Below are 26,947 nucleotides of genomic sequence, written 5' to 3' on the forward strand. Positions count from 1 at the left end.
GTTATTTTACTGCTACGTAAGTTTCTATGTGTATGTGTATTTAGTATTTTGTTTTCTTCGCTCACAAAAAGTGTTCCCGTCGCTTTATATAACCCAGACACATCTGTAGGCAGATGAGGTTTTCTTACGACAACTTTTCATACCTTTTATGGACCTTAACACTGTTATTTAGGTTCTTAAAGGTTCTTTATGGAACCATCTAACGTTAGACAAAAAGGTTCTTCTATGGCATCATGAAGCACCTTTATTTTTAAGAGTGTATTTGTTGGTGTACCTAATTTCTGGTCTCTTCAAAGGCTATTTTAACAGATTCACTCATAAATACCAAGGCGATTCAACATCTCCATTTAACAAAATTTATTTACTACTTTTGTTAATACTTATCAGTATTTATGTTATGTTATGTTAAGGTTTGAAGAATCTGCATTTTCAGTGTTTTTTTGTTAGTTTGGGGGGATGGGGGTTTGGTAGGCGGAAATCTAAAATCTCGCCTAGGGCACCAACAGAGCCTGGGCCAGCCCTGCTGCCTGCCAGCAATTAAAAATCTGGTTGGCCTGATAGATCGTACTTGTGAAATGAGAAATTGCTGTATGCTGAACTCGTTTGTAAACTGGCGTGTTCCTCATCAGCAACTGAAACTAGGGTAAGTCCCAAGTAGCGAGTTCTGCAAATAAGAAATACTTGTCCTCCCATGTACACTTGCATCCGTTTCTTTTCACGTGAAGGGGGAGTAGATACTGCATGCAAACAGGTTCACAGTTCGCACGTCTAAACACGTCAGTGTACCCCTCGTCTTGATGATCCGACAGATGCGAACTTGTTCGCTGGTGGAAGCCGCAGGATGTTGACGAACATCCTGCACCAACTCAATTAAACAGATGTGCAGAAGAATTTCAGACGTCTGGACCAGTTCATGCGAGAGGAGTTGAATGGGGAAAGTTTGGACCGTGTTTGCGGTTATTTTATAAAATGGTAAGTGCCTTTATTTACCACTTTGAGAAGTTTTTTTTTAAACATCTGGTTTCAACCAGGAATGACGCGCACTGGTGAATTTATATTCCGTTTTTAAAAACAAAACGACACGAAACTTTATAAGTTGTCTTACTTTATTATTACACCTATTAGAATAAATTAATTTTGTAACGATTTGACGCATTCTTTTAAAGAAAAAAAATAAATATCTAATCATAATAATGCTGGGTTTAACTATGCCAAATGTAATAATTTGCAATTATTTTTGCTCTTCTAAAAATGTTCTTAGGTTTAACCTAATAGATTATTAGTCAAAATCATGACAAGTGTCTTTAAGATTTGCAGGTGCAAAATATAGGCTAATTGTATATGTAAATCTATTATTAATTGCTATTTTGGTTGTGCTGCTTTCTGTTTTGCAGACAACTTCTGAAGGAAACCACTTTAAATCTGAGATGCATTTACACATAAAATGTGTTTATATACTGACATGGCACACTTTTAATTTAGGAAGTTGAGAGTAAATAATCCCAGAAATCAACAGTTAGACAAGCCTACCTTCAATCTGTTCAATTTATGTGTTTTTTTCATGTTGCATTGAAAAAAATTTGCAATTGGGACTGTTTCCACAGTTGACTGATATCAAGATTAGAAGAGTCATAGAGTACAGCACAAGTTCAGTTGCATAATAAGGGGGACAAAAACTGGTGTCATCTTATCCTGACAGTGTACATAGTGTACAGAGCCACATTTTATTGTTTTTACTGTAACTCTTCGTGGCTTTAAACTATGCATCTCATTTTCCACACCGTTGTCTCTTATTTTAATAGACTAACAACTAGTGTCAAGGTATATTTTAGGATGCCAAAAACTGGATGGTATTTAGTGGGGGGAAACTGCTTTTTAACTGGGACAAAGGGGGAAGAGGGGTCAGGGAGGCAGACTGCAAGGCCAAAGTTAATATGGCAACCCGCCAAGCTGGGCTCTCTCTCATAAACACTTCCCATGAATGCAGTCATGCATCATTTTACTCTTTACTGTGAATCATTTGAAAGAGCGAAGAGGAGCCCCAAACCCTGGAAGATGTCACATTTTCAGAGAATATGTGCATCACCAATTGTGCCTGTTAATCATTTTAGCTGAGATTGTTAGTTATTCCTGTCTGTTTTGCTGACTGTGTCATCTTGCACTCAGCAGAGTCACTGACCGGGCCTCACATCTGCAGAAGGAATTCCATGACAGTGTGAGTGTGGCGGCAGAGAGGTGCAACTTGTGTTTAAGACTGGGTGTTTTGAAGTTTTGGAAGGCAATAAAGGTGGTGGGAAGGACAGATTCCATGGCTCCGGAGAAGAAGAAAGGAGGCGTCCTTCCACCTGATGGAGGGTGGGGATGGATGATCGTGGCTGGCTGCTTTGTGGTAACTGTTTGCACCAGAGCTGTTACGAGGTAAGCTTTTTGGAGGGTGTAAGCTGTTATTCATACCTGTGTAGAACTAGAACTAGTTTTAAGCAAACTTTATTGAAAGGTGGGGGTTTTCAGCTATATCCTAGAGTTTACCTTGATGTTCAGTACCTTAAGAATATTGTATCTCCTTAAAATGTCAGGATTTGTTTCTCAAATGGGTTGAACCTGTTAAATAGTACATACTTTTGATTAGTACAGTACTTGAGGCACAACTATATTTAGTTCATTCCATGTTGAGAATTACCTAGAATTAGTCACTGGTTCACAAAGTGACAAGTGCTATCTGGTGTTTCTGCAGCAGCCTTTGAGATCAGGTTACATTTGACAGACTTGAAAACAACTTTCAGGCCTTTACACATGGATATAGATAACACAGTGTTGTTGATGCTGTTGTTGTTGTTGTTTTGCATCCAATGGCCAGCAACTCTTAGGTATTTTTACTCCTTTGGTTATGTTGACACACTTGTGACATTTTTCTGTAATATGTTGAAAGAGTTAAAGTCTTTTCTTTTATACTGATTTAAACAAGGCTGTTCTGTTTAACAGTATTTAGTTTTTCCCCTCAGGCAAGGAACGTCCTGAAATGACCACGCTAATTATGTTTCATTATTTCATTATTCAAATTAAATGATCATCGGCTTACATGGAAAGGTGTGAAATGCAAGAACCTGAAGGACAGGTCTGCAGATCCACTAATGATGTACTGTAGAACAGATGAAATTGCAAGATGGCTGGTGAGAATACAATAGTTTATGTGACCTCTCACCTCTTAAACAAGGACGCTTTTGACCATTTCTTAAGTCCTGTTGAGATAAGTGGTAATAATCAACCAGAGAGGTACTAGATGATGAAACTCTGTTAGAGCTTAAAGGGCAGTCTGTGGTTTTCGGATAAAAAAAAGCCTTTTTAACCTCTTCTTTATCTTATGGATATTCCCTTAACCCCTTCAAAGCTCTTATCATCCACATGTGTGTGTTATTCATCTTCTAAAGTAAGAATTTATGTTTTGAGACTGCAACTTGGCTTTGCCGACTGGGTTTTTTCACTGTGGACCAGTTGACTGAAGCACATCTCCTTCTTTGATGGCAGATGGCCAGACACGTCTTTTCTCAGTGGCAGAAGACGTGAGAGTTGCCGGCTGTCATACCCACACTGAGTGCTCAAACCCGAATGACCTGCATGGTGATGTAGTTTTGTTTGTTCAGGTGCAGAACAGGCACTGCAGAGGCTTGTGCCTCATTACCCCTTCTCAGCCTTTCATATCTAGACACCCATGAACCGCACGGCTCTTCGTTGTTACTCGCTGTGAATGGCACTGGACTTTTAAAACGTGCTGTTTGAAGTGTCACACTATAATCCTTTAAAACCACAGGTTCTATTGTGTGTGTTTTGTCTGATCAGAGTTGTCTTTTTCTCTTTTTCAGATGCATCTCCATATTCTTCGTTGAGTTTCAGATGCACTTTGGAAGAGATTACTCTGGGACAGCATGGATTCATTCATTAGTGGACTGCACAACCATGCTGTGTGGTATGTAATAATCTTATTGGTCAATAAAGTCATTCAACATTAATATATCACAGTCATCATTATTGGCCCAGTCTGAAGTAGGTTTTCCATCAGCAGAATTCAGTTACAAACTCTCTTTTCTAGATTGGTCACACAGTTGTTTTAGACAGAGTTTTTGCCCATCTGAGACAATAATGTTGCATAAGACACTAAAAAATACCTACGGCCTGTGGGAGACTGAAAACGTTCTCTTGAAGTTAGCAACACATAGTGAACATCTTGAGAGAACACAATAGTTTCTCAAGCTTGACCCCCCATAAATAAACAGGCCTGTTTGCTTTCCTTACACCCAGTGCTCTCTGCTGTTGATAGTAAGAATTACATTAAGGAAAGGACATCATTAGGCAGCTGACGAGTAAACAAAAGACACAAGTAATGCTGTTATTATTTAAAGATTTCAAATAAAGAAATAAACCCAAAGAAGCAGTGGTTTTCTGTGAATTTAAAAGAGCTAAGAGCTAAAAACCCCCTTAGCTATTATAAATTCACTGTAAACCAAGGCATCACAGGGCTTATTGCTTTTTAATAAAATGGTAATTTTATATACGTAGTAAGGTTTCACAGAATAAAACATAGCAAATAAAGTGTAATGATAAAAATAAAAACTGTATCCTTCCACCAAACAATGTAGTTCCCACTGATCTATATATGACTGCATCGCTCATCGCATTCTAAACTGCCAACAGGCAGTGAAGCCACCGGGAGTGTTCGATCCACCATCTTAATAATCGCTACCGGCAGAGAGCACCATTGAGTCACATTCACAATACAATACACCTACAAATCCAGCCGGCCCAAGACTCGTACTCACATACTTTTGGATTATGAGTCCAACTCTCTAACCATTAGGCCACGACTTCGCCACAACACATTAAAAGCATAAATAGAAGCAAACAGGTTTCCAGAAATGGCAGCAACTTTTGAGCATATGACTCTTTACTTCAAATAAACTAGTTTTATTATTAAAACATTTTCTTTCTGGCCCTAAAAGAGGATAATATCCGGACTTGACTTAGGCTAAGATTCACGATAGCCTCGTGGGCAGCACATAGACATAGTCATAGAATGCTCCAAAAATACCAGATCCAAGTGCAGCATTTATTGTAAAACATAAAAAAATTAAATACAATGACTAAGGAGCAGATATCAGACACTCCACCAGAAAACAAAAGTTCAGGAGGTAGGTGGAAAGGAGGCGGATCAGGGGGAGGGATGGCACACCTGAAGTAAACTGAGGACTTCTAGACTGGAGCAGGCTCTTGAGTGGATTCTGTGTGGAACCAGACTCCTGGACTGGAGCAAGTTCATGAGTGGACTCTGAGGGCTCCCAGACTGGAGCATGCTCTTGAGTGGACTTGGAGGCGGCCCATGCAAGCAAAACAGCCCTGAGGTAAAAGGCAAAGATGACCTTGATTATGGCAGCAGTAGTGAAATCAGGCAGCTCTGTGGCGATATCTGAGACCACCGGAGTCAGGTCTTCCGGGACCCACTGGAGTCAGAACCATGGGGGTAGTCTTTGCTGCCCTCTTCCACCTTGACTTTCACTTATGAGAAAGACTGAAGATTCACTATCAGCTAGAGCAGACTGGCATCTCCTGGGGCAGTGCAATCAGCTCAGATCGACATGACATTTATAAATTGCGGTAAAAGAGACAATCAGTGAAGCTCCAAAAGTTGAGAGTCTAAAGCTCCTCCATCTCCTGAGGTGGCAAGGGATTGTCTAAGCAATCATTAAAAACCCAACCCAAAATCACAGTTCCAATTCTCCTCCCAATGTCCAAAAAGTCTGTGCCAGTCCACCCACTTGCATTCCCAGTTATCGGAGGTCCGCCAACATCCTAAGCAGAGCTCTCCACTCCTTCTTCAAAACAGGAAGAATATTTAGAATGCCCATAGTCCCCAAGTCGATATTTCAGTCTAGCTGCTGGATCTGTAAAAGACTGGTTTAGGGACCAGCACTGCCCTCTAGGCCGTTGCGCACAACATCAGCGCTGGTGGGCAAGGGCTACACGGCAGGAGGTCAGGCCAGTGCGTGAATGCACACTATGTCTGTCTTACAGGCGTACCAGGCAGACCTGCTTAAGGAGCTGGATGAGGGTAAGGAGCTTAACTCCGATAACATTGCAGAGTTAAGACGAAGACTTACTCACGAGACTGCTCGTGCCATTGGGTGGTCCATGGCAGAAATGGTGGCAGTGGAGAGGCATCTGTGGTTGACCTTATCGGAGATGAGATAAAACGATTAGGTCTTTCTCCTGGATGCCCCGCTGGCACCTTCTGGCCTGTTCAGGCGATGCTGTCAACTCAGTCCTCGACAGGTACCAGGAGACCCATAAACAGGTGGTGGCATTTCAGTGGTTCCTCCGTCACCGCTCTCTAGATCCGGGGGCTGCTGGTCGGGAGCAGGCCCTCTGCGTACCGGCTCCTCGTACAGAGAGGCACAGAAGAGTGTTGCCACCAGTGCTCCCCTGCCCCAGGACCGGAGGTCAAAGGGTTGGGGACTTCCTACCCTAAGCTGGATCTGAGGAGCATACATCAGGCTAGGAGGTCCTTGGCTAAGAAGTACCGACCTGGGTCAGGATTTCAGAGGCCGGCCCCTACTGTGGTTGAGTGGCGTACACTGCATCACACTGTGCCCATCTTGCCTCAGTGTCCTTGGGAAGTCAGTCTGCCAACCCTGCCAGAGTTCCAGGGCGCAGCGGCTTCCAGCGAGTGCTGCCCTCAGTTTCTTTCACCTGTAAGCATAGCAGACCTGAGAGGCTCTCCACCCTTCAGGGGTCTGTAAAACATTTAGCTTGGGTTGCTACAGACTGATCTGCCTCTATAACACCAGAGATCAGTTTTGACAGACTGGTTCCCTTAGTAGATTATTGAGCAGCATGGAAACTACTGTCAAATGTATCTCAATGGGTCCTGCACATGGTAGAAAAAATCTATTCCATTCAGTTCAGCTTCAACAGGAAGTAAAAACCCTAGGAGGCCATCGAGGTGGACCCACCTCAAGAGAGGGAATCTGGGTTTCATGTTTAAACTATATTGACGATTGGTTGATTTTAGCACAATCAGGGCAGATGGCAGTTCGACATCGAGATGTTGTTCTTGCCCACATGGGGGAGATAGGTTTGAGACTGAATGCCAAGAAAAGTGTACTTTCTTCACTACAGAGGACCACTTATGTAGGCGTGGTGTGGGATTTGACCACAATGCAAGCACATCTGTCCCCTGCTCCTATCGAGTTGATCCTCACATCAGTCGATAGTCAGATAAGGTCAGTTACTCACTGTCAAGCAGTTTCAGAAATTGCTGAACACTTCCTCCCAGACCTGAGAGGTCACAATGTGTTGGTGCGCACTGACAACACATCTTTGGTCTCTTACATCAACCACCAGGGAGGTCTGCATTCGCGACCCTTACACAAGCTGGCACACCAGAGCCTTGTGTGGTCCCAAGACAAACTCCTCTCACTATACATTCCTGGATACTCAATATGGGAGCGGACGTCCTGTTGAGACGGGCAGAGGCCCAGGGAATGGATGCCCCGGGGTGGTGAAGCAGATATGGAGAGTTCTTGGCCAGGCTCAGGTGGACCTCTTTTTGACTCAGGAGACATTGCAATGCCCACTCCAGTTCTCTCTAGTTCATCCAGCTCCTCTGGGACTGGACACTATGGTACAGACTTGGCCGAGACTTCGTCTGTATGCTTTTCCCCCAATCTCTCTGCTCCCGGGAGTTCTGGCGAGAGCACGCCGGTACTGGGTTTGGCTGTTATTAGTAGCCCCATTCTGGCCGGGCCGAGTATAGTTCTCAGATCTCATCTCACTCCTCAACGGCTCTCCATGGGAGATTCCAGTCAGGAGAGATCTACTCAGAGTTGTGGAAACTGTGGGTGTGGCCCCTGAGGGGGCACAGCTCATAGCATCTGGTCTCTCAACCGGGGTTGTTGAGGCCATCCTCCAATCCAGAGCTCCCTCAACAAGGCAACTGTATGCCATGAGGTGGAAGCCTTCACCTCATGGTGCAGAGACCGCCAGCTTGACCCAGCTAACTGCCCAGTTAATACAATTCTGGAGTTTCTACAAGCCAGGTTCGCTGCAGGGTTGACCCACTCCACTTTAAAAGTTTATGTAGCAGTTATTGGGGCCTACCATGTCCCCCTCGGGGGCCAGTCAGTGGGCAGACACCCCACGTTTTCTCCACGGTGCACTGAGGCTGAGACCTGAGACTTGGCTGTGGTGTTAGAGGCTCTGTGTAAAGCTCCATTTGAACTGATTCAGGAGATATCAGATCGTCATCTGAATATAAAGACTGCCTTCCTGTTGGCAATTACTTCTCTAAAGAGAGTTGGAGACCTTCAGGCCCTCTCAGTGGCCCCTACTCATCTTGACTTTGTGCCCAGCATGGCTAAAGCATTTCTATATCCTCGAGCAGGTTATGTTCCAAAGGTTCCCTCTGTCACACCACAACTGGTAGTGCAGCAGGCCTTAACTCCATGTGTCCAGTTTGAATGCTGGACACATACGTCCACAGAGCTGCCTTGTGGAGAAGGACGGACCAGCTGCTGATGTGTCATGTGTGGATTACAATGCTTGTATTTACAGTTTTGTACCATTTACCTCGACACTTCACTTTGCATCATCAGACCTATTGTATCTGTCTTCAGCACACAGAGCCTTTACTGTATACATATAATCAGTGTTGTTGGGCTGTCGCCTAGGGCACCATCAGCTGAAGGGGCACCAATGAGCGCTCATACTGGCACTAAATTTAGCATGGTTATGATAAAGAGTGGCATGGTCACCCTGAAATATGACTGTCACCCTCAATGGATCCCCCAACATTATTGGGCTAGAGTACTATCAATCTGATGATGCATGTATGCAATTGGATCAGGGTGCTGTAAATGGCTGCCTGATTGTTGCATGCAAAGTTTGAATTTGGAAAGCTCAATAATGCCATGAGATCAGTGAGCCCTGTCAGTGTTTTGGCAAGGTAATGCACTATTTATATTTATTTATTTTTTTGCCATGCAATAAAGCTAAGTTCAAAGGCCAATTTAAAAATATTGGTTCAGTAAATAAAGTGCACAAAATCATTATTTTGTATTTGTGGCAGTGGATAAATCATTGTGGCGAGTGGGGCGGGGCCGAGAGGCGTGGGAACGAGGAGAGAGGACCAGGCCTGGACAATATTTTATGTTTTGGTTTTTATTTGCGCGCACCAGTCGTCCGCGAGGGGTTGGTGCGCCGTTTTGTATTTATTTTGAATATTAAAATTATGTTTTGATTGTGCGCCGGTTCCCGCCTCCTTCTTCCCGATGATTAGGGAGTTTTTATCGTTACAGTGGTGTCGAAGCCCGGGAGAAGGAGGGACGCGCTGCTGAAGATCCCTCGCCGCTGTGTTGAATCCGCGGTGCCCTCGAGCAGGCGAGGTATGTGCCGCCAGGGACGCTCGAGGCGGTGGGCTGGAGCGAGTTGCCGGGGACGGGCGAGCTCGCTGCCGACCGCCCACGATATGGAGGGGCGGCTGCCGTCCGTGAGGGAGCGGAGGAGTCGGCGCCGTTCGCCAGGGGGCCGGAGCCTGCCGCCTCCGTGATGGAACCTGGAGGGGCAGGGAACGGGGGACTCCTGCCGCTGCCCAAAATCGGAGGAGCCGTCGCCGTCCACCGGGCGGCGGAGGAGTGTCGTGCCGTCCGCCGAGGGCCGTCCAGTGCCACCGCCGGGCACCGCGGAGGAGATCACCCAGCCGGTGGAGGGCCGAGCAGCAGTGCGTCTTTTATTTTTTTTTTCTCTCTCCCCTCTCTCGTCCTTGTCGCTCCTCCTTCCATCTCCTTTTCTCTCGCCTCGTCTGTCCTACCCCCAGGTTTCTGCAGGTCCCCGTGAGCGGTCCCCCCCGGAGGGAAGGGGGGGGGGGGAGTAGAGCGCAGTCTCGAGGGTACCCCCCGGCCTGCGAGGGGCGATGGGGGTATGTGGCGAGTGGGGCGGGGCCGAGAGGCGTGGGAACGAGGAGTGAGGCCAGGTGTAGTGATTGGAGATGAGCTACACCTGTGCCCCACAGCCGGTCTTGAGTCCCACGTAGGAGATGGAAGGATATAAAACTGGAGTGACGACCGTGAAGGACGAGAGAGGACCAGGCCTGGACAATATTTTATGTTTTGGTTTTTATTTGCGCGCACCAGTCGTCCGCGAGGGGCTGGTGCGCCGTTTTGTATTTATTTTGAATATTAAAATTATGTTTTGATTGTGCGCCGGTTCCCGCCTCCTTCTTCCCGATGATTAGGGAGTTTTTATCGTTACAATCATGTTGCAAGACTGGTTCAAAAGGTGTACGTTTTTGCACCAATGCATTGTTAAAGGATCAGTGTGTCATGTAATATTCCCATATGAACTTTAATAGCCAATTAAAAACATATTTGTACAATAAAATTTGCTAATTCACAAGATTAGTAAATTCAAATTCACCTTTATTTATATAGCGCTTTAAACAAAATACATTGCGTCAAAGCAACTGAACAACATTCATTTGGAAAACAGTGTCTCAATAATGCCAAATTATAGTTAAAGGCAGTTCATCATTGAATTCAGTTATGTCATCTCTGTTCAATTTAAATAGTGTCTGTGCATTTATTTGCAATCAAGTCAACGATATCACTGTAGATGAAGTGACCCCAACTAAGCAAGCCAGAGGCGACAGCGGCAAGGAACCGAAACTCCATCGGTGACAGAATGGAGAAAAAAAACCTTGGGAGAAACCAGGCTCAGTGTGGGGGCCAGTTCTCCTCTGACCAGACGAAACCAGTAGTTCAATTCCAGGCTGCAGCAAAGTCAGATTGTGCAGAAGAATCATCTGTTTTCTGTGGTCTTGTCCTGGTGGTCCTCTGAGACAAGGTCTTTACAGGGGATCTGTATCTGGGGCTCTAGTTGTTAGAGTTGGGGTTCTCGAACTCGGACTCGGACTCGAGTCCAATTTTGAATGAACTCGGACTTGTCATGCACTCGGGTGTATTTGTACTCGGACTTGACACGGACTTGAACATTTTGGACTCTGAAAATATCCCGAGTACAGTCGAGTCCGCGTGTGTAACAATAAAACCAGCATAAAATTGAGATGATAAATTAATGAATGTCTCCCCTGATGTCATTTTACTGCACCACACCGGCAGGCAGCAGTAGCATATCATCTCATGCTTACAGACGAAACACACGCATCACTCACTGGATATCAATGTGGATTAGTGATGGAAAGTTTGATTCTTTTCCACGAACCGGTTCTTTCGGAAGGTTTGATTCAATAAACCGGTTGAAAAAAAACGGTTCACTGGTTCTTTTACGCTCGACGTAATGGCTGGCATTTGCGATGTCGATCAAACATTCAAATATATAAAGTCACTAATCATAATTTCAGTCAGTTAAAAACCTCATAATCATGAAAAGTTTACAATTAAGTTTTGCAACAACACACCCAAATACAGCAACTGCAATAATGTGCATACGAGGATTTAAGTCTTGAAGATATAAAGTAAATTAGGTGTCATCAGCGCAGAAACCATGATCCATTTACTATACATAATCCATTGCGATGTATTTGTTATTAAATGAATTTACGTTTCGTCGGATTGCCCTTCATTCAAGCCCTCGGATTACCTGCACTCATAACATTAGCACAGAATCAGTTCAGAATCAATCACCAAAAGAATCAGTTCGGTTCAGACCCGCTGTGAGTCAGTCGGTTTCACGCTGAATCACGCATGCGCAGTATCATCAGCTCCTCGGTTCTCGAATTGGACGCCTCCGAAAAAAAAAACGGTTTTCTGTTCAGTTTACTGATGATCCGAAAACCGATGCTACCAATTCTTGACTCGAAAACGAGCATCGCTCAAACCGGCACGTGCTGCAGTTCAGTTTCATCAGCTGCTCTACTCGTGTTCATGTTCTGTTTACTACAAACTCAATTTGTGAATCTGTCTTCATTAACTATAAATACAGTACAGATATTTCATAAATAATCCCTTATTCCTCTTAAACATAGTCTTTAGAGTCTTAATTATTGTCCAATTTCCCTGAAAACCCCTTTGGCCCATACATAATCTACAATATACAGATTAGAAACATGCATCTTAAAAAAAAAAATAATAATAATATATATATATTAGTTATTTTAGCACACTTTCCGATGTTTAACAAAATACTTGAAAAATTACATGCATGCGCAGTATCATCGGTTCATCGGCTCCCAAATCGGACGCAACCGAAAGAAAGGGTTTTCGGTTCAGTGTACTGGTGATCCGAAAACCGATACAACCGAGTACCAAAGACAGCAGCAGCAACCAACAGATGCTGCACAGCTCAGCATTGCAGGATTTGCAAGACTAGAATTGGCCAAACAAGCAGTGCTACTTTATGATGCAAGTTCTCCCAAGACAACAGGAAATTCATAATGCCATCATTAAGGATCTCCTCATTGGCTGCACTTTACCTCTGTCGAATGTGGGGGAGAGGCATTAAATAATTGAAATGTCAGCTTTAACTCAGAATCAGAATCAGAAAGAGCTTTATTGGCAAGTATGCTTACGCATACAAGGAATTTGTTTTAGTGACATAAGCTTCCAGTACACAGAGACAACAACACACAGACAAAAAAAAAGAGAGAGATTTACAAATTAGCAAATAAATAAGTGTATAAACAATTGTGCTATACATGATAATGGAATAGGATTGAGTGAGATGTTCTAGGATGGAGGGTTAACAAATAAATATATTATATTTATAATAAACATAAATATAACTGGAGGACAATATAGTGTGATACATTAATAAAACAGGTTCATTTGTATTTTCATGCACTTGTAATACAATAAAACCTTTGAAACCTTTTTTGATAGGAAACTAGTTCTGTTGACATAAAATAAAAATGTTCAATGGCAATGACTAGATGTAACAGTGGTATTTTTTATTACATTTTTATATTGCCATTGGTTAAATGGGTTGAAAGGTTAAAATATTAATAGAATGTAAAAATTTACAATACCAATTTATAATCTTTTTTAATTTAATTACATTCTGGACTTGGGCGGACTCGACTCGGACTCGGCCTTTAAGAACTCGGACTTGAGTCCAACTCGGCCCCTTTTGGACTCGGACTTGGACTTGATGTTTGTGGACTTGGTCTTGACTCGTACTCGACAAAGGTGGACTCAGACCCAACTCAACTACTAGTTGTCCTGGTCTCAGCTGTCTTTCAGGGCAGTAGAGGTCCTTTCTAGGTGCTGATCCACCATCTGGTCTGGATACGTACTGGATCCGGGTGACTGCAGTGATCCTCTGATCTGGACACAGACTGGATCTGGTGCCCACGGTGACCTCTGAACAAAAGAGAAACAGACAAATATTAGCGTAGATGCCATTCTTCTAATGAGGTAGCAAGTACATCAGATGTTATGTGAAGTGTTTCCGGTTCCGGTTTACCTAATTAATGCAGCCTAAAAATCCTTTAACGGATTTGGATATTAAAAGCATATTAGTATGTTATGTGAATGCCAGGTTAAAGAGATGGGTCTTTAATCTAGATTTAAACTGCAAGAGTGTGTCTGCCTCCCGAACAATGTTAGGTAGGTTATTCCAGAGTTTAGGCGCCAAATAGGAAAAGGATTTGCCGCCATGCAGTTGATTTTGATATTCTAGGTATTATCAAATTGCCTGAGTTTTGAGAACGTAGCGGACGTAGAGGAGCATAATGTAAAAGTAGCTCATTCAAATACTGAGGTGCTAAACCATTCAGGGCTTTATAAGTAATAAACAATATTTTAAAATCTATACGATGTTTGATAGGGAGCCAGTGCAGTGTTGACAGGACCGGGCTAATATGGTCATACTTCCTGGTTCTAGTAAGAACTCTTGCTGCTGCATTTTGGACTAGCTGTAGTTTGTTTACTAAGCGTGCAGAACAACCACCCAATAACGCATTACAATAATCTAACCTTGAGGTCATAAATGCATGGATTAACATTTCTGCATTTGACATTGAGAGCATAGGCCGTAATTCAGATATATTTTTGAGATGGAAAAATGCAGTTTTACAAATGCTAGAAACGTGGCTTTCTAAGGAAAGATTGCGATCAAATAGCACACCTAGGTTCCTAACTGATGACGAAGAATTGACAGAGCAACCATCAAGTCTTAGACAGTGTTCTAGGTTATTACAAGCAGAGTTTTTAGATCCTATAATTAACACGTTTTTTCTGAATTTAGCAGTAAGAAATTACTCGTCATACAGTTTTTTATATCGACTATGCATTCCATTAGTTTTTCAAATTGGTGTGTTTCACCGGGCTGCGAAGAAATATAGAGCTGAGTATCATCAGCATAACAGTGAAAGCTGACACCATGTTTCCTGATGATTTCTCCCAAGGGTAACATATAAAGCGTGAAGAGTAGTGGCCCTAGTACTGAGCCTTGAGGTACTCCATACTGCACTTGTGATCGATATGATACATCTTCATTCACTGCTACGAACTGATGGCGGTCATATAAGTATGATTTAAACCATGCTAATGCACTTCCACTGATGCCAACAAAGTGTTCAAGTCTATGCAAAAGAATGCTGTGGTCAATTGCGTCAAACGCAGCACTAAGATCCAATAAAACAAATAGAGAGATACACCCACGATCAGATGATAAGAGCAGATTATTTGTAACTCTAAGGAGAGCAGTCTCAGTACTGTGGTGCAGTCTAAATCCTTACTGGAAATCCTCAAATATACCATTTTTCTCTAAGAAGGAATATAATTGCGAGGATACCACCTCATTTTCTCACGAGCAAGTTTTGAAGGGGACACCAATAAAACAGGCAAAATTGTACTTAAGGATATGTGTACAGAGAGGAAAGCCTTACTATTGCATGGAGACCATTCCATTATACTTCTTCTCAACATTTATTTTTGGTTCAATGAAAAAGCTGACTAAATTGACCAAAACATTTTTCAACAATTTTTTTCAAAACACGTTTTTGAAGTTGTTTACACAATCAAGCCACCAAAATACAATGGAATTTGAACTTAACTTCAACTTTTATTTATTTATATAGCACATTTAATAGCAATGTTGTTGCTTCAGTTATAATTAAAACATGCATATGTAAAAACATTTGCCATTTCTAGCAAAATGAAGGCATACACACTCTTAGACATACACCCTCACACAACTGTATAGTGAGATCGGTATAGATGTGAAAGACGGGGGGAAAAACAAAAAATAATAATTTATTTTTGGGGATCAATTTTTTATTTCTTTTTCAAAGAGAGGGTCATATACAATTGTATACAATTTCTTCTCCAAAAATATACCATACAAAATTGACCCTCTAAACCCCTCCAATCACCCAGCCCCCCAGCGGTCCCCAAGTCCAGGCCACCTTAACAATAAAAAAATGCAATCAAAAAACAAATTGCCTACAAAATTTGAAGAAGAGAAAATAAATAAATAAATAAAATAAATAAATAAAATAAAATGCAATATAAATAATAGATACTCCAAAATTAAAAAACATTTTTTACAAATAAAATATGAAATAAATAAATACATACAAAATATGTATTTATTAATATTATTAATATTAATATAGCAACCGCACTAATCTAATCTAATGTACAAGACTTGTATATGCGTACTATGGGTGTGTGTAGGATGTTATTAAACAAGCTAGGTAAACGCCTGTATAAAATGCCTGTTATAATCGCTAACAGCGCAGACTACATCGTTGACAAAAGTAAATTTGGTACACAATAATTTTTTTGGACATGACTCAGCATCATCTATATTAAGGCGAAAATAATCACTTCATCCGATGTTTAATGTGAATAAAGTAAGCTAGACTTATGGAGTTCCACAAATACTGAACACGTTATCTCGCACCGGACTTTGTGTGTGTGTGTGTGTGTGTGTGTGTGTGTTGGTGGTGGTGAGGTAAAAGGGGAACAGGCAGTGGAGCAAAGCAATGTGAGGCAAAGCAGGGTGAACTCTAGATGTTTAAAACTTTTCTTTTGTTGTTGCTCAGTTTGCATTTGTATTGTTTAACTACTTACACAGTTAGTTTAACTAGATATCATTATACTATTTACAATACACATATTTCAATTATATATTTTTTTTGGGGGGGGGGGCAACCCTCAGATGGGGGGGTCCGGAGCCCCCCCCCCCTTTTCCGCCTATGGGAGCAGCGTCATAGAGCATCACAGTCCCGTCCACAACTGGTGCCGAAAGTAAAAAATCAATGCAATTTCTGCATTGACTTTTGGGAAATAAGCCATAAAAACGTAACCATACATGGTGGACTTAAAAACAGCTACGGCTGTACTAAGCGATAGTATATGCTTATATAAATGCCAAAAGTTCATGGGGCACTAACCTTGTTTTGAGATAAATGCCTCTTATTCGCGATGTCTTGGATAAGTACTTCATTACCCACAATCCTGAACAATCCCACAATCCCACAGTGATGCATCTGATTGGTGGAACTTGTGTAACTGTCTGGTCAAACCCCGCAAAGGTCTGTGAAGACTGATGTTTGGGCATCATTAAAAATAAAATAAAATAAAAACCTGTGTTGCACAAGGCAAAAGTTCACGCGGGCAGCCATCATGAAGTCGCTCAAAAGGCTCGTTCGCGGCTGTGGGCTTCAGTCCAATTCAGTGAGGTGCGGTGGTTTATGGGATGAGTAGTTCCTGCGCTCGAAATGAAAATATGTACACAATCTTGTACCTTTGACTTTTTTTTTGGATTTTCTCTTACTTTTTTTCACTCGAAATGATATGTTGTATGCTTATGAGTTCAGCCGTAGCTGGTTATTATCAGACATGCTCTAAAACTCTTTAGATAAGGATTTTTCCGAAAGTCAATGAGAAAAAAGAATGGGAAATTTACTTCCGGCACCAGAGCTCTCTCGGGCTGTGGGCGGGACTGTGATGCTCTATAAACATAGAGGGCAGAGTGTCACGTTATTTAAACTGGAAGTTCACATGTTAATAAACAGCAAAGGATTAAGTGGCTGCATTGATTAATTTTATGCCACTTATCTGGCGTTTATATGTAGTTTGGGGTGGCAAAGGGTTTTATAGATTTGACTGAAATAATAATTTACAATTTAAATCAATGTTTCAAGAAACAACAACAAAAAAAGTAACAAAAAAAATACATAAAAGCAGCCATTGATAATATCAAAACGTATCCAAATCCTAATTAATAAAATTAATTTACGAGTGAATTATGTTAAATGCCTTATCTACTAGAGATTGTTACATAACAGTAAGTAACAGGCCACCTCCATCGTTGGGCCCTAGGGCTTCAGTCCTGCCTAGCTCTTATGTTAATCCGGCCCTTGCCATTTTTCAGTCTTTGGTTTCACATGAACCTTCAGACATCGTTATAAAATGCTGGTTTGGTGCTCATGAAACATTTCTTATAATCAATTTTGAAAACAGCTGATTAATATTTTTGTGGAAACCTACTAATTTTTTCAGGATTATTTAATGAATAGAGATTTCACAAGAACAGCACATTTATTTAAAATAGAAATCTTTTGTTACTACATAAAATTGTCACTTTTGATCAATTTAATTGCATCTTTGTTGAATACAAGTATAAATTTATATTTTAAAAAAGGCCCTTAATTAAGTGTACATGTATGGAAACCCAGCATTACATTAAATATTACTTACATGTTTACTCTATGTAATATTTTTGTTGTTGTTTTTATGATTTTTTTTTCTTCCTAATATATTATTATTAATATGATTTGCACAATGTTTATTCACATTACTTTTTGCAGCTCCACTCGGAAGCCTGATCGGGAATCGGTTGTCATGCCGTGTAGCTGTAATGCTAGGAGGATTTTTGTCCTCCATAGGTTTAGTCCTCAGCTCCTTCGCCACCAGCCTGGAATATCTTTACCTTACCCTGGGAGTGTTAACTGGTAAGAGTCCTAAGAATAAAACACTGACCTACAGACTCATTTTCTGTACTTTGTATGTAGTGGTTTTATTTCATATTCTTCTTTTTAGGGCTTGGGTTTGCCCTTTGCTACACTCCTGCTATTGCCATGGTCGGTATCTATTTCTTTGAGAGGAAGGCTTTGGCCTATGGCATTGCCATGTCTGGGAGTGGCATTGGGACCTTCATACTTGCCCCAGTAGTACAGCTGCTAATCGAACACTACTCATGGAGAGGAGCCCTCCTTATTTTAGGGGGCTTTGTATCTAACCTGTGTGTATGTGGAGCTCTGTTACGGCCTATCATTCTAAAAGAAGAGGAGGCCTGTCCACTTCCAGTGGACTCTGAGTGCGAGTATGGTGTTAAGCCACCAGCAGTGAACAGCGTTCCTACAGGGAGCGCTGTGGGAGATAAATTAGAAGTAGATGCTAAACAACGTTGTCTTCAGTCCATGCAGGAATGCCACTTTTTGCTCATGCCTGACTTCCTGGTGCTGGCAGGCTCCTTCCTGTTGCTGGCCAGTGGGTGCAGTCTGCCGTTTGTGTACCTAGTACCGTATGCGCTAGATGTAGGTGTCAGTCATCAGCATGCTGCCTTCCTGATGTCCATACTAGGGGTCATTGACATCATTGGCAACATCACATTTGGCTGGTTCACTGACAGGAGGTATGTTGTTTTGTCCTGTATTACTATTGCATTACTGTCAAAAACAGAAATAGGTAATTTATTGACTGAGACAAATGTTGTTTCTTTTCTTAAGATCTGATTATCAGTTTTTCTTAGAACAGATTTAGTTTTCCAATAAAAAGCTGGGTCAATGACATGAGAATATTTTTTCCTATATCTTATGACAATTACTTTTGCATGAATTTTCTTATTAGTATTAATTTTGATTTATTGTTTTTTTTTTTTTTTTTTTTTTTTGTAAAACAAACAAACAAAAAAATAGCATGGTGATAAACTTGTCCTGATATCATGAATTCATTAAACGAACATATTTGAAAATTTAAGAAAATAATAATGACAATGTGTTAGATGTGTATACTCCCAATGTCACAAGTGCAGAAGGAGAAGACTCAGATGTAACATTAACAACTAAGGTTTTATTCACATGTATTTTAGAGAAGCAGCGTGGTAACCAGGTGAGTACTGTATATAATTCCATGAATATAGATTGCTCTTAGCTGGAATATAAATAATTATTTGTTTCAGGTACTGGCGGGTGTGCAGTGATGCATTAGTGAAGACTGGAAATTAAGACTAATTGAAGACCGGTAAGTATATAAGAAAGTAGCCAGGTAAGTGGAGGACGAGACCAGACAAGAAAAAAGTGGAGAGTAATTGCTCTTATACATAGGATGGAGCCAGTTGAGCAGGAAGCTAACAAGGCAGAACAGATGGAGCTGAGCCCTTCCAATGCAGAGCAGAAGTACTGTAACTGAAGATTCCCACAGTAAAACAGATGCCCATCAGAGCAGTGTAGACTAAGGATCCCTATGGTGGAGCAGATGACCACCAGAGTAATGTAGATGGGCTTAAAAAACACCAGAGTGGAGCTGACGACCACCACAGCAGTGTACAGTAGCTGGTGCTGAAGACCTCCAAGGTGGAGCAGCTAACGACCAGAGTAGTTTAGATGGGCTTAAAGAATACCACAGCAGAGCAGATGACCACCAGGGCAGATGTGGAGGGACTGGAATATAAAGAGATATGGAGTAAGTAATGGCCTCAGGCGGCATCTCCAAGCAGACTTGAGACCATCTGGATAGCCGGCTGAATTGGGACCGTCTGGAGGGCCAGCTGACTTAGGACCATCTCGAGTGCTATTTGATTTTTGACCATCTGAAAGGGCCAGTTGAGAGACAGTCATTTGGAGGGCTGGCTGAGGAACTGGGGTTTGTAAGGCCGGCTGAGGTATTGGCATCTGTATGGCTGGTCTTGAGAAACAATAGATAGGAGAACAGAAGATTCCATTGGCTGCTCTGGCCGAGACACAGAAGGCAGAAGAAGAGAAGATCCCATCAGCTGAAGTGGCCAGGATGTAGGAAAACAAGAGATTCTGTCGGCAGCCATGGTCACTTCTGGGTAACCAAGTAACCCAAGGTTGCCTTCTTGGGTCACCGACTGACAGACCGAAAACTCAAGAACGACCTCAATGGTCGTATCAGGATAAACAGGCAATTTGGGAACTAACACCTCCACTTTGCTATGAGTGGTAGGGGAGTGTGCGGCCCAAACACATAAAAAAAAAAAAAAGTGATGTGACATACAGCAAAGTATGGTGACCCATACTGTTCTGAATTTAACCCATCCAAAGTGCACACACACAGCAGTGAACACACACACCGTGAACACACCTGGAGCAGTGGGCAGACATTTATGCTGCGGCGACCGGGGAGTATGTGTACATACATAGTATGTTTACTACTTTACTAGGATGAGCTCTGGGATGAGAGCAATTCAGGGGTTAGAGTGGGCTCCCATGTAGATTTAGATAGTAATGGCCTTGACACTGACTTCTGGGGGAAGAATGGGCTGACATTCTCAATGAGTCGACACTGGAGTGCACTCAGGGGCTGGAGCAGACATTACAGCAGACTCTGGAGAGCATTCTAGAGTGGACTCTGGGGAGCAGACTGGAGCAGACTCTTTTAATGACTTCAATGGCTGAAGCTGACTTTTGGCTGAACTCCAGGAATAGAGCCATCTCTGTATTGTCCTCCTTGGCTGGAGGTGACACTGGAGCAGGCTCAGGTTCAGGGGTTGGAGCCACTGTGGGCATCTCTTCTTTCTCAGCCCTCCTCCTATGGACTGAGGTTAAATGGCATCTTTGCCTGTGCTTGAGGGATTGTACAGGCTTGAAACAGACATATGGCCTGGATGAGACATATGAAAAGCCATGAAATAGGCAAGGGTACACTTGTTAGAAGTGGACAGATCGAGCATTCATGAACTGGGTTTCCTGGCCCTTTGAACTGATATGACAGGAAGATCCCTCAATTTAGAAATCAGATTGACAGGGGCTAATTTCTTGGAGCTGTCCTGCTCCACCACATTGATTGTATACGTTGCTTTGAGTCTGGTAATCGTGGCCTTGGGTCTGGTCTTCTGTCACAAATACAGAAGAAGAAGACGACATGATGTCAACAATCTTTATTCACAGGTATTTCAGAGAAGCAGCAAACATGAGAGTATGTAATTCAATGAAGATAAATTGTTCTTAGCTTGAGCATTAAACAGTCTTTTTTTGCTGCAGGTGTGTGGTGAAGGCTTAGTGAAGAGTAGAACTGAAGACTGACTGAAGTAGTGATGTGGCGTTTGGCACCAAGGCTTCGGAGCTTGTATCAAAAAAATTAAACATCTCACAGTGAAGCTTGATACATTTTGCCATAACAATGTGACCTATGACGTCTGAAGCTTAGTTTTGGCACACACCCACGTGACTGCTTCATTTTGATTCAAATAACATGAACCCATTGTGCAGGTTTAAGTGTCATTCACTTCTTTGATAAGAATAAATCATGATACAAATAAATATTTACGTTTTTTTTTTTTGCATGTTCTGTTTTTGTGTGTGTGTGTGTGTGTGTGTGTGTGTGTGTGTTAATCCCCAATTCACCAACACTTCAACTGACCATTGTCATTAATTTTGATTATACATGACCCATACATGAGCCATGCATATCATTTCATAAATGTATTCACAGATTAATTTATACACATGCTGTATAAGTACAATGACACTTTTATTTTTATTGCCTTGTATTGTTTTCGTAGCACAAACTGATTTACAGGTGCATCTCAAAAAATTTGAATATCATGGAACAGTTCTTTATTTTTTGTAATTTAATTCAAAAAAGCAAACTTTCTTATATTATAGATTAATTGCACACAGACTGAAATATTTCAAGAGTTTTTTGTTTTAATTCTGATGGTTATGACTTATAGTTTAGGAAAATAAAAAATTCAGTATCAAGTTTTTCTTTTGAATATTTTGTCAAATATCAATCAAAAAAGATTTAAAAAACAGAAATTTTCAAGATCTCCAAAGCAGGTTTAATTATGCACTCAATACTTGGTTGGGGCTCCTTTTGTATGAATTACTGCTTTAATGCTTTAGTCCTTATTGATGCCCAGGTTGCTTTGATAGTGGCCTTAAGCTCCTCTGTATTGTTTGTCAGATGTTACTTATCTTCCTCTTTACAATACCCCATAGCAGGGGTGGCAAAAGTACTCAAAAGTTATACTCAAGTAAAAGTAGATGTATCTAAATAAAAAATGACTCCAGTAAAAGTAGAAAGTCCTCCATTCAAACATCACTTGAGTAAAAGTACAAAAGTATCCAATTTAAAACCTACTTAAGTACCGGAAGTAAAAAGTAAATATTCAAATTAACTGTAAATATCAATAATTAAGCAGATCAGTTGTTTTGGGAGTGATATGCAGTGTTTTAATTGAACAAATGATTAGATTAGATACTTTAAAATTTGTTAGATTTACAATCAAAAGAGACAATGAAGAACCTTATCGCAGTATAGGGATTGAACTTTCAAAGAGACATGTTCCCTAATATCATAGCTGCATCAAACAGAAGATGTGGAAGATACAAGTTAAGACGGTTTCAGAATATCAATGAGGAAGAACCACCTCTTTAAAGAGTTAGTTCTCCCAAAAATGAAAATTCTGTCATTCGCATTTTAGAGGCTAAATATCACGTTATTGGTATTATCGCTTCGACCTGCGGACATGAAAAACAACCACAGACTTGGCAACACTGGTTGGCATATACTACACAGAGCCGTAATTCACTGACAATCTACACAAAATCGATTTTTTTTTCTCGATTTTGAAAGCGATTTTGTGTTAGTTGTCGGGGGACTACGGCTCTGTGCAGTAACTGCCGCTCCACCTGAACCAGTGTTGCCACATCCGTGGTTGTTTTTCATCTCCGCCGGTCGAAAAAAACCCAATCCCAATAACTTGATATTTAGCGCCTAAAATGTGACTTTTACCAAGGCAACCCTTTCAATAAACGTATATTTTAACCCCGGGAAGCAATTTTTATCGGGGAACCTCCTGGAAACGCGTTTTTGGCTAGTTTTGGACTAGTTTTGAGAAGCAACTGGTCAGGATTTGTTGTGAAAACCTGGCAACCCTGATCTGAACGCATGTGCGGGAAATAATACAACTAATTACAGGAGCGTTACTGATGAGATGAGCATGAAAATCGCATTCGACACAGCCCTACTGAAATTTCATTCACCCGTGGCAGGCATAGAAGACATCTCAGCCGATAAGAATGTCCCTTGACTTCAGTGAATTCAAACATATCCTTGAGATATGGCCATGGGTGATCCCTGTCGGGAATCTCGGGATCATTGTGGGCAGCAAGAGCTGCACTATCACCTATTTTAGCGATCATCTTCCACCTCGAACTAACTGCTGCGTGAGCGTATGTTGGCAAAGAACTCACAAAGTCGCGCTTTCTTTTTTTCCAAAAGAAAACCAAATTTTTCATTGGTTTGTAAAATCAGTGTAGTAAATACTTGAAGCGGGCATGGGGAAATGTATCGGAGTAAAAAGTAAACTTTGTCTTTAATAAAGTAACTCTTTAAGTGGAGTAAAAGTGAAAGTAGATGCAAATAAAACATACTCAAGTAAAGTACAGATCCCCGAAAAAAATACTTAAGTAATGTAGCAAAGTATTTTTACTTTGTTACTTACCACCACTGCCCCATAGACTCTCTGTGAGGTTGAGGTCAGGTGAGTTGGCTGGCCAATCAAGCACAGTAATATCATGGTTATCAAACCACTTGGAAAAGGTTTTAGCTCTGTGGGCAGGTGCTAAAGTCCTGCTGCAAAATAAAATCAGCATCTCCATAAAGCTTGTCAGCAGATGGAAGCATAAAATTCTCCAAAATCTCCTGGTAGATGGCTACACTGACTTTGGACTCGATAAAACACATTGGAACAACACCAACAGATGTCATGGTACCCAAATCATCACTGACTTCAGAAACTTCACACTGGACTTTGGATTCTGTGACTCTCCAGTCTTCCTCCAGACTCCAGTCCATGATTTCCTAATTAAATGCTAAATTTACTTTCATCTGAAAAGAGGACTTTGGACCAATGAGCAACAGTCCAGTTCTTCTTCTCCTTACCCCAGGTGAAAGTTTTTTTTCTGGTTCAGGAGTGGCTTGGTTCTAGGAATGTGACATCTGTAGCCCTTTTCTGAAGATGTCTGATTGTGGTGACTCTTGATGTGTGACTCCGGCTTCTGTCCACTCCTTGTGAAGCTCTCCCAGGTTCTTGAATCTGCTTTTCCTGACAATCTTCCCAAGGCTGTGGTCATCCCTGTTGCTTGTGCACCTTTTCCTACCAGACTTTTACCTTCCCGTCAGCTTTCTATGAATATATTTTGATACAGCACTCTGTGAACAGTCAGTTCTTTCAGCAATGACCTTCTGTGGTTTACTCTCCTTGTGGATGGTATTAATGATTGTCTTCTTGGCAACAGTAGTCTTTCCCATAATTGTGGTTGCATGTTCTAAACTAGCCCAATAATTTATACCCAGTATTTATACTCAAAATGAATCAAACTAATTAAGCTCAAGATGGAATATTCTTTTTACACTGTTTGTAAGATGGGAAGGAGGAGGCAGGAACTGGCAAACATTGCAGATTGGAAGCTGGGAAATGTAGTTCCCAGTGGACTGGGCTGGTAACTGAGAAAGTGAAAAAGTGAAAGTGACGTGACATACAGCCAAGTATGGTGACCCATACTTGGAATTTGTGCTCTGCATTTATGCCGCGTTCCAGGCAACCCATAACCCTTGTTTTTCCAACTTTCTTCCCATGAAAGTGCACCAAAACAGCAGTCAAACCCGTGACTTCCCACCAGTGAACTCGTGAGCTCTGACGTCACATAACCCACGAAACAACTACGATAGCCCCTATGGATAATATTGTCTATGGATGCGGTGTTTATGCAAGTGGTACATGGTGAGAAAAAGACTTTAGGACAATATAACTTTCCAATAAATTTAATAATTTAGCTACAATTCCTGGTGCTCAGGACGTTTGAGGTGACTTGCCTGGAACGCTACAAGTAGTGAGTCTTATTTTCTTTTTATAAAGTCGTGATTTACGGGCTCAAAAACCTACCTGGAACGCAGCATTAACCTATCCAAAGTGTACACACACACATACACACTGTGAACAGCAGTGGGCAGCCATTTATGCTGCGGCGCCCGGGAGCAGTTGGGGGTTTGGTCATGGTACTGAGGGTGGGGAGAGCGCTGTACATTCACTCCCCCAATCTACAATCCTGAGACTCAAACTCATAACCTTTGGATTGCAAGTCCGACTTTCTAACCCTTTAAGCCTTGACTTCACCCCCCCTTTTTTCCCAAAGTGAGAGAAGGATAGTGAATAGACAGAGGACAGTGAATAGACTGGTGACTGGGGATTATGTATTCCATACATTATTCAAAATGTATGGAAAACATGGTGATATTTTGGACATATTAGTCATTAAATTGAAGCCATTTAAAACATTTTCTGAAATATGTATGAAATGAACATGAAGACAAAGTATACATGTTGATACCATTGAACATGTTTTTTAGGTTTTAATATATTTTTTTTTTTTTTTTTTTTTTTTTTTTCCTTAATTTATCATTGACCCAGCTGTCAGTTTAGAGTTGAGATTTACAAAAGTGCACATCAGGGTTTCTTGGCTGATAAATGATTCAGAGGTCAAAAAGCTAAAAAAAATGCTCAGGTTGTAGGCAAACCAACACAAATTGTTGATTGTTTGCTTCTGATCATGCTGACTAACACTTTCTGTATCTCTCCCAGATGTCTGAAGAAGTACAGGAATATATGCTACATGTTTGCTGTGGGAATGGAGGGACTATGCTGTCTTTTTATCCCCCTTTTACGCACATTTGTCTCGCTGGTACCCTTCTCTGTGCTGTATGGTTACTTTGATGGTGCCTATGTTGCCCTCATTCCTGTGGTAACGTCAGATGTTGTAGGGACAACATACCTCTCTTCAGCTCTTGGGGTTGTGTTCTTCCTCCACGCTGTTCCCTATCTGGTCAGCCCACCCATTGGAGGTAAGAGCCTGCTATCATTTCACCACATTAAAAGAGTTATTTTTTGGAAGGATAAAGTTTATAAAATAAAAAAAAATGGTAATTATGTAACTTACTTTATTTTTTTTTCCGCATAGGTTGGTTGGTAGACACCACAGGGACTTACACGGCAACATTCTTTCTGAGTGGGTTCGCCCTGATCTCCAGTTCTCTTCTGCTGTTCTCAGTCGCTGTCATTCGTCGTTGTAAAAAACCCCAAAAGAACAGCCTGAGCAAAGACCCCACATGAGTGTCATGTGAAGACAAACAAGTAGACTATACTTCTAAAAAAAAAAAAACACCTGATGATAATTTTACCAGCCACTTCAGTGTTGGGACAGGGATTGGGGAATTTTTTTAATTTGTCTAGTTATTTGTTTAATCAAATTTTGTTAGCATATATCGAGTCAGTAATAATGTTTAATGGACAGGAGTTGTATGTGTATAAAAAATTCTCATGTGCCATTTATTGACTTTCTTTGACAAAAAAAAAAGTCACATCTGCACTAGCGATCTTTAAAAACACACACATCAAGACTTAGATTATATATTTTTTTTTATATACTGTGTTTTCTCCATCTATCTCTCAAATTTCATAGAAATGTGTAAGTAGTCAGTGAGTTTTCCTTTAATTAGATGGCAGTGCTGATCTCTAGATATCTGGAAAATCTGATCTGTAAAATTCAGATATACTGTAAAGGGTACATTTTTGACAAGCTATGTTTTTTGTTACGATCACGAGTTTGCTACAACTAAGCTGTTCTTCAACGATTCTTTGGATGACAAATAGTTTCTAGAGTTTACAAAATGCTGAAGATATTAGG

The 26,947-nt window shown here is 41.3% G+C and overlaps 1 protein-coding gene across 2 annotated transcripts; it reads left to right on the forward strand.

The window, feature by feature from the left end:
- Window positions 1-709: 709 nt before the first annotated feature.
- Window positions 710-26,588, forward strand: LOC128025112 (monocarboxylate transporter 12-B-like). 2 transcript variants are annotated; one of them, XM_052611135.1, is made up of 7 exons: window positions 710-972; window positions 2,167-2,418; window positions 3,861-3,964; window positions 17,822-17,965; window positions 18,054-18,648; window positions 25,846-26,105; window positions 26,222-26,588. In XM_052611135.1, the coding sequence occupies exons 1-7, from the start codon at window positions 914-916 to the stop codon at window positions 26,371-26,373; spliced, it is 1,566 nt and encodes a 521-aa protein (XP_052467095.1). In that variant the 5' UTR covers window positions 710-913; the 3' UTR covers window positions 26,374-26,588. The 2 variants fall into 2 exon arrangements, with proteins under 2 accessions (XP_052467095.1, XP_052467096.1); XM_052611136.1 differs by having other exon boundaries at window positions 712-972; window positions 2,170-2,418.
- The last annotated feature ends 359 nt before the right edge of the window (window positions 26,589-26,947 follow it).

The sequence above is a fragment of the Carassius gibelio genome, chromosome A12 (genome assembly GCF_023724105.1).
Source record: "Carassius gibelio isolate Cgi1373 ecotype wild population from Czech Republic chromosome A12, carGib1.2-hapl.c, whole genome shotgun sequence".
Lineage (NCBI taxonomy): Eukaryota > Metazoa > Chordata > Actinopteri > Cypriniformes > Cyprinidae > Carassius > Carassius gibelio.

Coding starts and splice junctions, on each gene's coding strand:
- LOC128025112 (XM_052611135.1), top strand. CDS start 914: ATGCGAGAGGAGTTGAATGGGGAAAGTTTGGACCGTGTTTGCGGTTAT. Junction 17,966..18,053: donor TACCCTGGGAGTGTTAACTG/GTAAGAGTCCTA, acceptor TCTTCTTTTTAG/GGCTTGGGTTTGCCCTTTGC. Junction 26,106..26,221: donor GGTCAGCCCACCCATTGGAG/GTAAGAGCCTGC, acceptor TTTTCCGCATAG/GTTGGTTGGTAGACACCACA.